At 42.6% G+C, this 12,809-nt stretch overlaps 1 protein-coding gene across 1 annotated transcript in view; it reads right to left on the minus strand.

The window, feature by feature from the left end:
* Window positions 1-1,154: 1,154 nt before the first annotated feature.
* Window positions 1,155-12,809, minus strand: part of PIK3AP1 (phosphoinositide-3-kinase adaptor protein 1) — a 115,236-nt gene continuing 103,581 nt past the window's right edge. The window contains exons 15-17 of the mRNA XM_070469955.1: window positions 12,262-12,332; window positions 11,306-11,424; window positions 1,155-4,476 (exon numbers count right to left, since the gene is read on the minus strand). Of these exons, the coding sequence (XP_070326056.1) occupies window positions 4,419-4,476; window positions 11,306-11,424; window positions 12,262-12,332 (248 nt within the window). The 3' untranslated portion in view covers window positions 1,155-4,418. The remainder of the gene's footprint in view (window positions 4,477-11,305; window positions 11,425-12,261; window positions 12,333-12,809) is intronic.

Here is a 12,809-nt window from a genome sequence, read left to right on the forward strand (position 1 = left end):
GAGGGATCGGGTAGAGAGGGAGCTGGGAGGGGGGACCAGGATGGGGAATACATGTAAATCCATGGCTAATTCATGTCAATGTATGACAAAAACCACTACAATATTGTAAAGTAATTAGCCTCCAACTAATAAAAATAAATGAAAAAAAAAAATCAGGGTTGTTCTGCCAAACTGGGGACTGAAAAACATTGATAAATCTTATTTCATCAGTTTCTTCATCTAGATTTATGACCTCATTCTGACACCAAAAATATTGAGGGGGAAAATGCCAGTAAAAGGCCCATACCCATATATCGCTCAGTCATGTCCGACTCTTTGTGACCCCGTGGACTGTAGCCCATCAGGCTCCTCCATCCATGGGATTCTCCAGGCCAGAATACTGGAGTGGGTTGCCATTTCCTCCTCCAGGGGGTCTTCCTGACCCAGGGACCGAACTCAGGTCTCCCCCATTGCAGGCAGACGCTTTAACCTCTGAGCCATCAGGGAAGCCCAGTGAAAGGCAACCCCTCCCAAATGGTTGTAAAACCTCTTTTTTCTGGTCGTTCTAATAAGGCTCAATTGGTTAAAGAGTTTATGACTACCGAATGATCCAGAAAACCACAGTTTCAATCTTTTATTTTTGGTAAACATGACCATCAAAAGTTTTGGTCTATAGATGACAAAATATCTTCTGATTTCCATCCTCAGCTACCTTTTCTTTGAAATTCTATTTCTTCTTTCTACTTTGTTATGTTTGTCTTGCTAGTAATCTACTTTTCTATTGCTATTTTTCACCTTCTGCCTCTACCTTTTCTGTTCTAGCTGAAATGTTCTAGATACTGAGGAACTTTATAATTGTTCTGAATTCTTTCTTTAGGAAGCAATCACTTAAAACATTTGGTTCTTAGACCAAAGAACAACTGAGGCTATTATAAGTTATAATATTATAAGTTGTATTATAATACAACTATGTTCCCATTTTACTGTTTCTCATACATTTCTTTTAACTGATCTTTCATACCAATAATAGAGGGCATGGAATAGGAGCTGCCACATAATAAGACCCCTTGCTGACTAGGTGGTCACTCCAGTATGATTGTCTCCTTCCCTCTTCAGAATGCGTGATTCCTCACCCCAGCCTTAGTCCTAAACTTACAGAGTTGAAGGGACTTAGGTTATTACTAAACACAAAACTTTTTATTTCACAGATGATGGGTAGTCAAGGTAGGTGAATTCATCAAGTCAGTAGCAGTCCAAAATAAAATAGTTTTCCTGACTTCCAAGCCAGTGTTCCTTCCCTGCATCATGCTAACTTTTACTGCATGGCTAGCTAAGACATTTTAAATGGGCTTTGGCAGGCTAGCCAGGGAACCCACGATTTATTACAGTTTTTATGAGAAAACTAATTCTGAGTTGTGCTCAGAATTCAGAATACATCTTTCAACCTCCTACTCATCCTCTCACCTCTCTGGTGAACATAGTATCTGGCCACAGGAATGAATAGAGAAGACCATTTTTTATTCTTAATAACTTATACTTGCAAACGAATAGAACACAATTTGTTTATCAAACCAAAGCAAATATTTATACAATCAGAGTCCTCAAAATTGAGGATCAATTTTTAGGATGAATCTTCTAGAGATATCCAAATTAGCTACTTGTCTTCTTTGGAAATAAGTCCGTTACTAATGCTTCCTCAGCCAACCAGTTGGAAATCCACACAGTATTCTTTGAAAGACAAGCACAGAAAACCAACTTACTTCCTGGAGCAAATGGGAGAGGGATCTAAAAATCCCAGCTATTGAGGTAATGTAGGGTGGACTAGGATCCCTGTTTTTTAATAACAAAGAAAGACAAAAGGAGGGGGAAAGAGTAGGTAACTTGGCTTGATGTGAAAAATATTCATTGAAGTCATTTACATACTATTACGTTACCTAATTATGGCAAAGCCTTAGGGATTATTCACATCATTAAATATGTCAAGTTAAATTATTCGATTGTAATACAAACCTCCTGTTTAGAGTCTCTCAGTATTCATACTTTGTTGCTCATATAGTTGGGTTATATGCTCACAGGTTTTAACATAAGATGAAGGAACAGTGCTGGACTGGGAACTGGAGGACAAAGTTAGAGGTACAGTTAGAGGCAAAGGCAATGGCGGTGAATATGACCAACAGCTTCACTGTCTATTGAGCCAGTTTATAACATCTTGGGGAAGGAGAGGCATCTTACAGGGAACTTTTTAACAGTCTCTTTGCATACCTAGTTACAATTTAGTTTCTGATTCTCATTGTACTTAAATTCATGATTTTGTTACAGTCTGTATTCCTAAAAATGCATACTAAGGTTGAGTGTGTAGAAATTGAGTAAATTTAAATTATAATGAGTGGTTCTGTTTTTGGCGAATGAAAAATTTCACCCCATCATTTAGAGATATTCCTTGATAACATGGTCCCCATGCTTCATACAAATTTTTCATTTTCTTCTTTTACACACAATCATTTGTGGATGTTCAATGAACATTCAATGAGGATTTAAAACTTGCCATTTTTGGCTTGGCACTCCTGATCATTTCAGGCCACATCTCAAGTATGCCACATTTATGAAACCCAGATTTATCATAAGTACTTTCAATTTTATGTTTTCCACTTATTTTCCTACAAGAATAAAATGCCATAAAATATTCCAGTATTACACAGTGATGTGCATACAAAGATGGTGACACCATTGGCTAGCAGTAGGTTTTGTCATGTGACTGATCTAAATATTTATCAAAGAATCTAAAAAAAATTAAATTTGGCATCCAAAAGGAGGCTTAGAGGCATTAAATATTTTTAAAAGTATAGCTTTATCAAGATCAAGCATGCTTAAAATAGAGACTGTCTATAAATAAGAGGAATACCAGTCTTATACTTCTTGTTCTTTTATCTCATATTTCCTTATATATCTCATATTTCCCAGATAAGTGACAAGGAGAGTAAAGGGACCATTCCAAAACAGCTACCATGTGCCAGGAATTGTGGTAGGTAATTTGCACAAATACTCTTCAAGGCCAGTGCCAATAGTGTATTTTATGTCAGGAAAAAAAAGAAAAACAAAAACCCAAGATCCCAGAAGCTGTTAACTTCACTCAATCGTTGTTTGCTGAACTGAGGAATTTGCCTGAAAAAGAATCATTAATCATTAGAAGAGGACTCAATAAAACTGTACTTAAATGGATCTTTAATAGTATAGTTTCTATATCTTTGTGTGGGATGGAGAATAATTTCATGGAGAACCATCAGATTTCTGATAATTTTTAAAGAAATGGGTCTGATACTAATTTTACTGTATATTTAAGCATCAAAATAAAGACCTGTGTTTTCAAAGTAGATTTATATGCTAAGGACTCAAAATTAATGATATATCTAAGGCTCTACATTCTCTGCACAGATTTCCCCAACCTGGTGTTAATAACAAGCTTATAGTAAAACAGAGGACTATCTCTATTTTAAGTTCTTCCTTCTTCTTCTGACCCCTCAGCAAAGTGAAAGTCAAGGATCCCCCCTGTCTCCTATGGCCAGAACTAAGATCTATAAAGGAGTCAGAGCAATAAGTGGGGTCCCTGGCATGCCAAGCTTTTGGTTTCCATTTAGATGTTCTTTGGCAAGCATACTGAATTATAAATGCCCCAAATACTTGATAGTCCCATACCTGGGAGATATGGAAAAAGGAAACTTCTAGAAGGTCAATAGTCACTGAACACATTTCTACATCTGGGCATCCTTTGAAGGAGAGAGCTTGGCCATTTGGATATGGGAAGTGTGATGATCTGGAATCAGCAGGTCCAGATTCTAGACCCACCTCTTCCTCTAACCAATTGAGTACTCTTGGCTCCAGGCTTCAGTGAAATTAGATTTTCCTTCTATCTAAAAGGAGTTAGGACTAATCCCTCTCTAAGTCCCCTTGAGTTTGCTGTATGTGACCAGCCCTGGCATTTAAACACCCTCCTGAAGCTACAGAAAAGCTGAAGAATCATTTAAAAATTAGGTACTGTAAGTCTTAAATCATAACCACAGAAGTTAGATTGGACTAGCAAATAAGTAAGACCTAATATAAGTGCATTTCTGTAAAATCACTTGTACGTTTCTGATCAATCTTCTCAGGCTCCTGACATGTCAAATTAGTCCAGTTCCAATTAAGTCGTCATCCTCTTGGCAAACAAGGATATGGATCAATAGATGATGGTGAATGAAGTTCTTAGTTTTTTGATTCTTTGTGCCTTAATAATATCTTCTTCAAGGTAAGCCCAAACCAGCAGGGCCACAACAATATCAGTGATGAGAGTGGGTCTTAGGGTCAGCAGTCAGGCCATGAAACTCAACATGAAGACATCATTTTAACAGGCTGAAAACTGCAAGTCTCAAAGTCTGGAAGGAGGTAGCCTTTAAGAGGTGGAATCAGCGACCTCTGGGTGGAACAGGTGGAGGAGGATGGAAGGTCTCCCTGGTCGGAGGCCTGAAATGAAAGACAAAGCAATTATGATCAAACAGATTTGATGAACTACTTCTTAGGAATCCATGATTTGTTGCAAACTTGGTATACTACGTACGGTATACTATGCAAAGGACACATCCTTCAATTAATAAAACTGGAGACACATACAGACCTTTCAGTGGCATACATGCTAATCTGTGGATTGCAATCCTAGCCAACATGAGAATCACTCCGGGTGGGGGGCTTTAAAAAATACCAGTTCTCAGGCTCAATCCCAGACCTATTCCATCATAACCTCTGGAGGATAAGGCTCAAGCATGACAACATGTAAACAGTGTTCCTCCTTCAACCAGTTGTATTAACCATGTGGTTTATTTTGTGAAGCTTTGACATCCAGGTCCTGGCTGATCCTGGAAGGCCTGCCCCTCTGAGGGTAAGCTAATTCCTCTAAACAGCCTACAGTTTGCACACATTTCACATGCAAACTAACCAATCCAGAGTCCATATCCCAATCATCTCCAGTATTGGGACTCTCAAAGTCCAGGCTTCTATCCACCTGCCCTAATCACCCCAGGGCCAGGTGCCAGGCAACTGGAGACAGCCCCTGAGCCCAAGACCCTGCAGAAGTTACTCAAACTAGCCAACCCTAAACCTGCCTAGCCTGCCTCACTGGTTCCTTCCTGCAGAGCCCACAAGAAAAGTTCCTGCCCATCTTTCTCCGCCTCCTGCCCTTTCTCATGCCTAAACCTGGGGCTTTCCTGTGTGTCCCGCCCCAGCATAATGTGCCTGCCTCCTCTTGAGATCTAGGAGTATAACAAACCACCTATTCAATGGCAATTGTCTCCTGATATGCTGACCTTGCCACACCTAAATAATAATAAAATCGATATTTTAAAACTCCAGTGATTCAAATATGCAGCCAGGCAGCAGACACACTGCAGTAGGGAGATCCCTTGAGACCAGACTTAAGAATTTCTGAAGTCAGCTTCTCAAAACTACTTCTACTTGGGATCACTCAGTGTTGTCTCAACTCCCCATCCGCTTTCCTAGAGGCCTCCCTCCACATTAGCCTAGGTGGTTTTTGAACAATGCTAAACGACACTCCAGATAGACCTGGTGGAATGTATTTACAAGAGGTTCAACAATCGAGATGGTATTTCCATACTATAAAACCAATATTTAATTCTTTTGGAAGCAAGTCAGTAAGTCAAGAAAGGGTGCTTTGTCAAGTTCTGTAATTGAACTGTGCTACCCTGGAACTGCATACTTGATTGAATGAATCATGAGTAAATATTTATTAAATGTCTCTTGAATGCAAGTTTTGCGTAGGTCAAGGAAATAAAGGAGTTGGGAAAAGATGGGCCATCTCAGAAGGCAGAGATGGAGGCAGAAGTAGAAAAGAATAACAACAGATATCCTCAAGAGGTCCTACAGTGGCACCTGGGAGTAGATGGTTTTGTGTGGTTGTCTCTTTATCCAGAGAAAACAGACAGACTCCTTCCATTGCCCCAACCTGCCCTATGAACCGTGAGCTTACAGGAGAAAGCTGAAGAACCCTCTGGTGTTACCAGTTATCACCTAAGAGAGCTAAGGCTGGCTTGATGGTTTCTTTCCTTCCTCTCAACAAACATATATCTACAATGCATTAACCTCTGGTGTGGGATATAACAGTAAGTAAAGTGGGCATTGATCCCACCCTCAAAGTGCTGAAACTATAATGGATGAGACAGACAATAGGGAAAGTCAGTGCACTGTACCAAATGTTTTGTTAGGGGACGTTCGTAACCTATGAACACATGGCAGAGGCATTCATGCACACATCTGAAGGACAAGGTCAACAAGTTCAAATTTCTCTGTTTCTCATCTGCCAGACAGAGGTAAAGATGCCCACGCTGGAGTAATGTGTGCCACCTGGAGATGACAGGTGGAAGACGGAGAGCACTTTCTGGCTTAGAGTAGCTTTACTCAAGAGGTAAAGCTAATAATTTTATTATTTGTGGTTAAAGACCTGTTCTTAGACCTTTTCCCCATGTATGCCCCATGAGCCTTACATTTTACCTTCCATCACAAAGAGAGGCATGATTCCCTCCTGGTCACTCTTCCTCTGTTGACCCACTCTGCAATTGAGCAGGTCTGCAAGCAAATCTGGAGAAGGAAATGGCAACCCATGCCAGTACTCTTGCCTGGAGAGTTCTGTGGACAGAGGAGCCTGGTGGGCTGCTGTCCATGGGGTTGCACAGAGTCGGACATGACTGAAGTGGCTTAGCATGCATGCATGCATTGGAGAAGGAAATGGCAACCCACTCCAGTATTCTTGCCTGGAGAATCCCAGGGACAGAGGAGCCTGGTGGGCTGCTGTCTATGGGGTCACACAGAGTCAGACACGACTGAAGCAACTTAGCAGCAGCAACAAGCAAACCATTTCCATACTTCTTTCTGATGAACAGCCCAGCTAAGGATTGGAAGCCCTGTCTTTGGGAATGGATTTGTGATTATAGACATAGCAGAACCACGGAAGTAAAGTGTATCAAATCAGAACCGAGGGGCGGTCTGTGGGGAAATGGCCTCCGAGGACACTGGGAAGCTGGAGTTGGACAGAGGATTGTCCAGTCCAGAGACCTGGGCACTGGTTGCTCTCTCCTCCATGCTGAGGAGATAACTCTGGTTCAAGAACCCAGCAATCCTAATGTTGGTTAACATTCTTTTAAAGCAGGTCTGTTATTTAGACAGTATGCTTTTGTATGATCACAACATTGTTAAAAAATATTTTTAAGCTTCCCTATTAGTAAATAGCCTCAGGTCAAGTCCCCTTACTCTCTGACCACTCCCCCTGCTCCTGCCTAGAGATTCCACAGATATCTTTACACGTGAAAGTCGCTCAGTCGTGCTTGACTCTTTGTGACCCCGTGGACCATACAGTCCATGGAATTCTCCAAGCCAGAATACTGGAGTGGGTAGCCTTTCCCTTCTCCAGGGGATCTTCCCAACCTGGGGATCGAACCCAGGTCTCCCACATTGCAGGCGGATTCTTTACCAGCTGAGCCACCAGGGAAGTCCAAGCAGCTAAAAGGTTAACTCTTGGTACTCCAGGAAGCCTTCAGAAATATGTTCTGATCCGTCAGCACCTAGGCTGTGCCTTCAAGGGGAGAGCACAGAATGTTGTGCTGGGCTCACAGTGCTCAGTTGTATCTGACTCTTTGCGACTCCATGGACTAAAGCTAACCAGGCTCCTCTGTCCATGGAATTTTCTAGGCAAGAATCCTGGAGTGGGTTGCCATTTCCTTCTCAAGGGGATCTTCCCGACCCAGGGGTCGAACCCGCATCTCTTGCTTCTCCTGCATTGGCAGGAAGATTTTTTTACCACTGCACCACCTGGGAAGCCCATAGTGATTGGCAAAATCACTAGTAAACAGCAAAACATATTCAAAAACAAAGGGGCAATGTCTCAGCAAGATATTGGCTTTTTTTTTCTCTACTGGCAGGACTTTATACCTATGAAGAATGTGACACTGTCAGCTGCCCACTCTGTGGGAACTGCAAGGAAAACGCCATACAAGGATATAATGCATCTGCTCCTGTTCATGTCACCATCTGCCTTCCCTAACTTTGAAGTCTGTTGGGAACTTACAGCCAGTGGGAATGTGAAGCTTCTTTCTACTGATCTGTAACCCACCTGCACTGTGGTACACGACTTGATGGCTAGCTGTCAACCCAACCAGTACCAGTCTATCATCTGCCCATTCACTTACTTGCATGATAAATATTTGCTAAGTTCCTAGCATGTGCCAACTACTGAGTTAACTCCATATTGTATTGGGGAGAGTAGAAAAAACTTTTTTAATCAAAACAATCTTTATCATTTTGAGGTTTACCATCTACTTGGGGAGATAGATAGCAAACAAGGGCCATGATGTGGAGTGAGTTATAATAGAGGTATTTGGGGAACACAGAAGGTACACACTGCAGAGGAACATCAGGGGAGGCTTCAAAGAAGAGGTGAGGTTTTGACATAGTCCTAAAGGATGTGTAGGAATCTTCTAGGCAGAGATTGGAAAGGAGTAGGAAGACAGCATTCTAGGCAAAAGGAACAGATTGGGCAAAGACTGTACAAAATGGCACAGCTCACTAGGAATGCTTAAGGGGTGGAATATCAATGAATACAGGAGAAAGATGGGACTTAGGGCTACAGCATGCTAAAAAAATACAGAAGTAAATGCAAGGCTTTTATGTCAGGAAGTGACATCATCAGCTATTTCTGTTCTAGAAAGTGCACTCTTGTGCAGTGTGGAGGAGGGACTGACTGGAGGCAGGGAGGTAAATGCAGGGATGAACTTAGGCATGGGCAGATGGAGAGGAGGGGGTGGAGCTGAGAGTTTCGAGGGCAGCAGAATGAACAGAGCCTGGGGAGCTGCAAAGGAGCAATGGAGGCTGCCTCCGGGGTTAGGGACTTGGGGAAGAAAGAGAGGCATGTCATGTCTCTGGCTGGGAAGTCATGAGAAGAAGGCAGTTCAGGGCAGAGGAAGGCAGGTGGGATGATGAGTTCAGTTTTTGCACCCATGTTTGAGATCTCTGGGACCCCTGGTGAGGTCCCCAGTGAACAGCAGGAAATAGAAGGCCAAGGTAGAGATGGAGATGGACTTGGAGCTGACAGTTCAAGCTCCAGGGACAGCATGCAGAGTGAGGAGAGGAAGGGACCAGGACTGGAGACAGTGATGAGCGGGATGTGCTGTTTGGGGAAGGCAAGTTCAGGAAGAGGGGGAAGAGTTGCCAGTTCCCAGATCTGGAAGTGAAGTGAAGAATATTCAGTCAGCCTCCCCTCTTATCCATCAGTGGGTCAAGCATTCAGGACAAAGGCCCATGTTATTCGTTGCTCAAACATCTCCTCATTTTATTATGAACGTTATATACAGTTTCAGAACAACTGCATCTTTTCCAATCTTCACACCAAAAATGCACCCAAACCCTTTTTCTATCAATTACAGATTTCTTTGTAAACACCATTTCTTTAGTCAAATGTGTTTTCCTCCTTTTTCTCTCCCTATCTTTATCACAACATGCTTCCAGAATCTCCCAAACAATTCAACTGCCATCTCTCTTTATACATTAAATGCATCCCTGTTTCCAGTCTTTAATTTCTGGAATCCACTTCCCTAGTTGTTTTCTCTCCTGCAGACAAAGTTCCACAGAGTCTTTGAAGTTCTACATTCAAGACTGACATTCTTTTTAATCTTGGAACAATTAGATAACTCCCTCCTTTACCTTCAAGAATAAAAGGTCCTAGATCTTAGATCTTCTCCCATGACACCTGGACCTCCTTGGACATGTATAACACAATGACTAAACAACTGGACCTGGAGTCAGGCACACTTAGGTTTATCACACAGATAAAAAGTCTCCATCCAGTCTCAAGCCCCAGTCTCTATCTCTGTAAAATGGGATAACTCTAAACATCTACCACTTGAAATTGTGGAGAGAATTAAATGAGTTAATGTATTTAGCGAGTTTACCAGAATGCTCAGCACATAGTAAGTGCCAATAAATACAAGCATTTATTACCATAACCGCTCTCCATAAACATCCCTCCCCAGTCACCAACTATATATAATTTTCAAGTAACAGAACATAATGCAAATTCAGCAGACAGGACTAGATTATCACAAGTTCCTTCTAGGGCTAATGCTCTAATATGTGACCTCTAGTCTGTAACAGAGAAACATGTTTGGTGAGTGTGAAGCATTTTGGGACTGTGGGAGGTTTTTTAGCAAGTGTTAGTACGTGAATGTTGCCAGGAACTCACAGAAAAGCCGCAACAGCAAAGACAGAAATGGAGAGATCCTCAGTGCAGAGTCAGCTGCTCTTTCCAGAAAAACAGAAGAAAAACCTCCCTGTGGCACTTTCTCAACAAATCTCACTGATTAGGTTCATTTGAGTTAAAACATTCAAAATGTAAAAAAAAGAAAACAAACAAACAAAAAAACCTAGTTAATCACCCCTTACCCACACACTGTATTTTAGACATCAAAGAATTAAACTCCTAAGACAAACCTAGACTTTTATTCCCAAAGGTTCCTTTCTGCCTTAGCAGACAGTTACACAAACTAACTTTAACCACCTTTTCAGTGATTCCATAAGACCTTAAAAGGGTTCCTGCTAGAAACCAGAACACAAACATACATCAGAGCCCCATAAGTCTTTTGTCTAATGCCCAGCCTCCAATCTCCATAGGCTCATCCTTCTGTATAAAGAATCACACACACACACACACACACACACACAAAAGAATCACACAGACAGTTGTGCTCTCATTTAGGGCCAGAAACTCAATCCTTACAACTCTATGAGGAAGTCCATTTATTACCTCCATTTATTGGACACAGAAATAAAGTCTCATGAAAGTTAAACAATTCATCCATGGACACAAGGGGCTGCCGGGGTCTTCCCAGGTGATGCTTTCCCACTCCCACACCATACTGTCTCTCACCTGCATTTTTATCCCCAATTCCTTCTTATCTCCTGGTCCTCCAGAAGCACTGTCCCCGCAATACAACCAAGGGAATTAATTATTCAGGAGTTGAATTCTAGCGAAACAGATTTTTAAAAATATGCAAAATGTTGACCTTTCCCAGTGTATTTCACTGACAAAATATTGAATTTGTTACTTAGAGTCTGCAACTGCATAAAGCATCACTTAAGTGAATGAAGAGTCCACGTTGAAATGTGTCCAAAGTATGCAGTTCAGTGAGCTTAGCTCTGTACTCACTCTTAGGTCACCTTAGATGTCCCCAGCCCCTACTCTGCCCTGAGACTCAATGAGCGAGGAAAAAAAATGTTCTGTCAGCTTCCTTGTTACCTCTGTGAGGCAGCTCGGGGTGGCACCCTGGGGGGCCTCTCAAGGGGCACGGTGGGCATGCTGTCCACTTGTGAGGGGCCTGGACTACGACTCCTGGTAACCTCGGGAGCTTCATTATCCTACAGCAAGAAAAAAGAAAAAGAGAGAGAAGGCTGAAAATGACATTAAGCAGCGGCACAGCGGGACAGAGCCACCCCACAAGCTCCTCCGCTCTCCCCAGGCTTCGGCGGAAGGTCACTCACTGACGAAAATCTACCCAGCAACACCGGGGGCAGTTTTCCACCGACTCTGACAACCAGGGTCACAGAAGAGACAATGGGACCTGAGTTATTGATATTACTAGTGATCTGAGCTTGCCTTCCTTGCTGCCCCGCGTGATTCGCGGGGACCAAAGAGTGTGTGGCCTGGGGGTGATGTCCGGGGGGGGGGGGGGGGGACACAGGCCACCAGCCCCGGGTCTGCATGCCTGCTGCTCCTGACCCAGGCCCAGAAAGGTGACCACCACCCCTGGATTCCCAGATACTAACCCAGTTCCCTCTCACAGACGCCCCTTTTGGTTTAATCCTCTCGCTCCTTTCTTCCCTCCCTCCCTTTTTTTCTTCCCCTCTTTTTATTGTTGGGAAATCAATATAACATAAAGTCATCATTTTCAAGTGAACGATCAGTGCCATTCAGTACGTTCACAATATCGTGCAACCACCATCTCTGTCTAGTCCCCGGACATTTTCCCGACACCCCCTAAAGGAAACACTGTATCCCTTAGGCAGTTTCTCCCCATTTCCCCTATCCCCAGCTTCTATCTCAGTGGATCTACCTATACTGGACGTCTCATATAAATGGAGTCCCACAATGGGTGACCTTTTGTGTTTGGCTTCTTTCTCTTGGATTTCTCTTTCCTGCAGTGAAATGACCACTGAGACAAAGACCTATGAGGGTAGGGGTGCCCCAGCTCTCACCTCATTGTCCCCCTCCATCCCGCTGCTCACACTGAGGAGGCTCCGGGTGCTGGACCGGTTACTCGCGCTGCCTGAAGGGTACAAACAGAGTCAGCTGGACTGTGCAGGCTCTCGAGATGAGGTAAAAGGCAAAAATCTAGCACTTACTGATAGAAACAGTACATAAGCTGTGAATACGGAATTCTTCAAAACGCTGCTATCTAATAACATACCATTATTAGAGTTCAGTTTTTCTTTCAGCATAAAAATGGGTTATCTTTTATGACCACTTTTTGCTTTCTAGCTACCATTTACCGAGAGCTCACCCGACGTTATACGCTTTAAAAGCATGACTGCATTTAATCCCTAGGAAAACCTTATCTGATACTAGTGCTTCGATTTGACAGACTAGGAAGCAGAGATGCTCTATTTCTCACCTGTTCAGTGATGTTTCTTAAATCTTCAAAGTTGGTTACTAAAGTTTTTTACCTATTTAGGAATTACACGTGCAAGTAGCACACGTATATGCATACCTTCTAAAAGGGGGCCAGTGTGATGCAAAACAAAAC

The sequence above is a fragment of the Odocoileus virginianus genome, chromosome 7, assembly GCF_023699985.2.
Source record: "Odocoileus virginianus isolate 20LAN1187 ecotype Illinois chromosome 7, Ovbor_1.2, whole genome shotgun sequence".
NCBI lineage: Eukaryota > Metazoa > Chordata > Mammalia > Artiodactyla > Cervidae > Odocoileus > Odocoileus virginianus.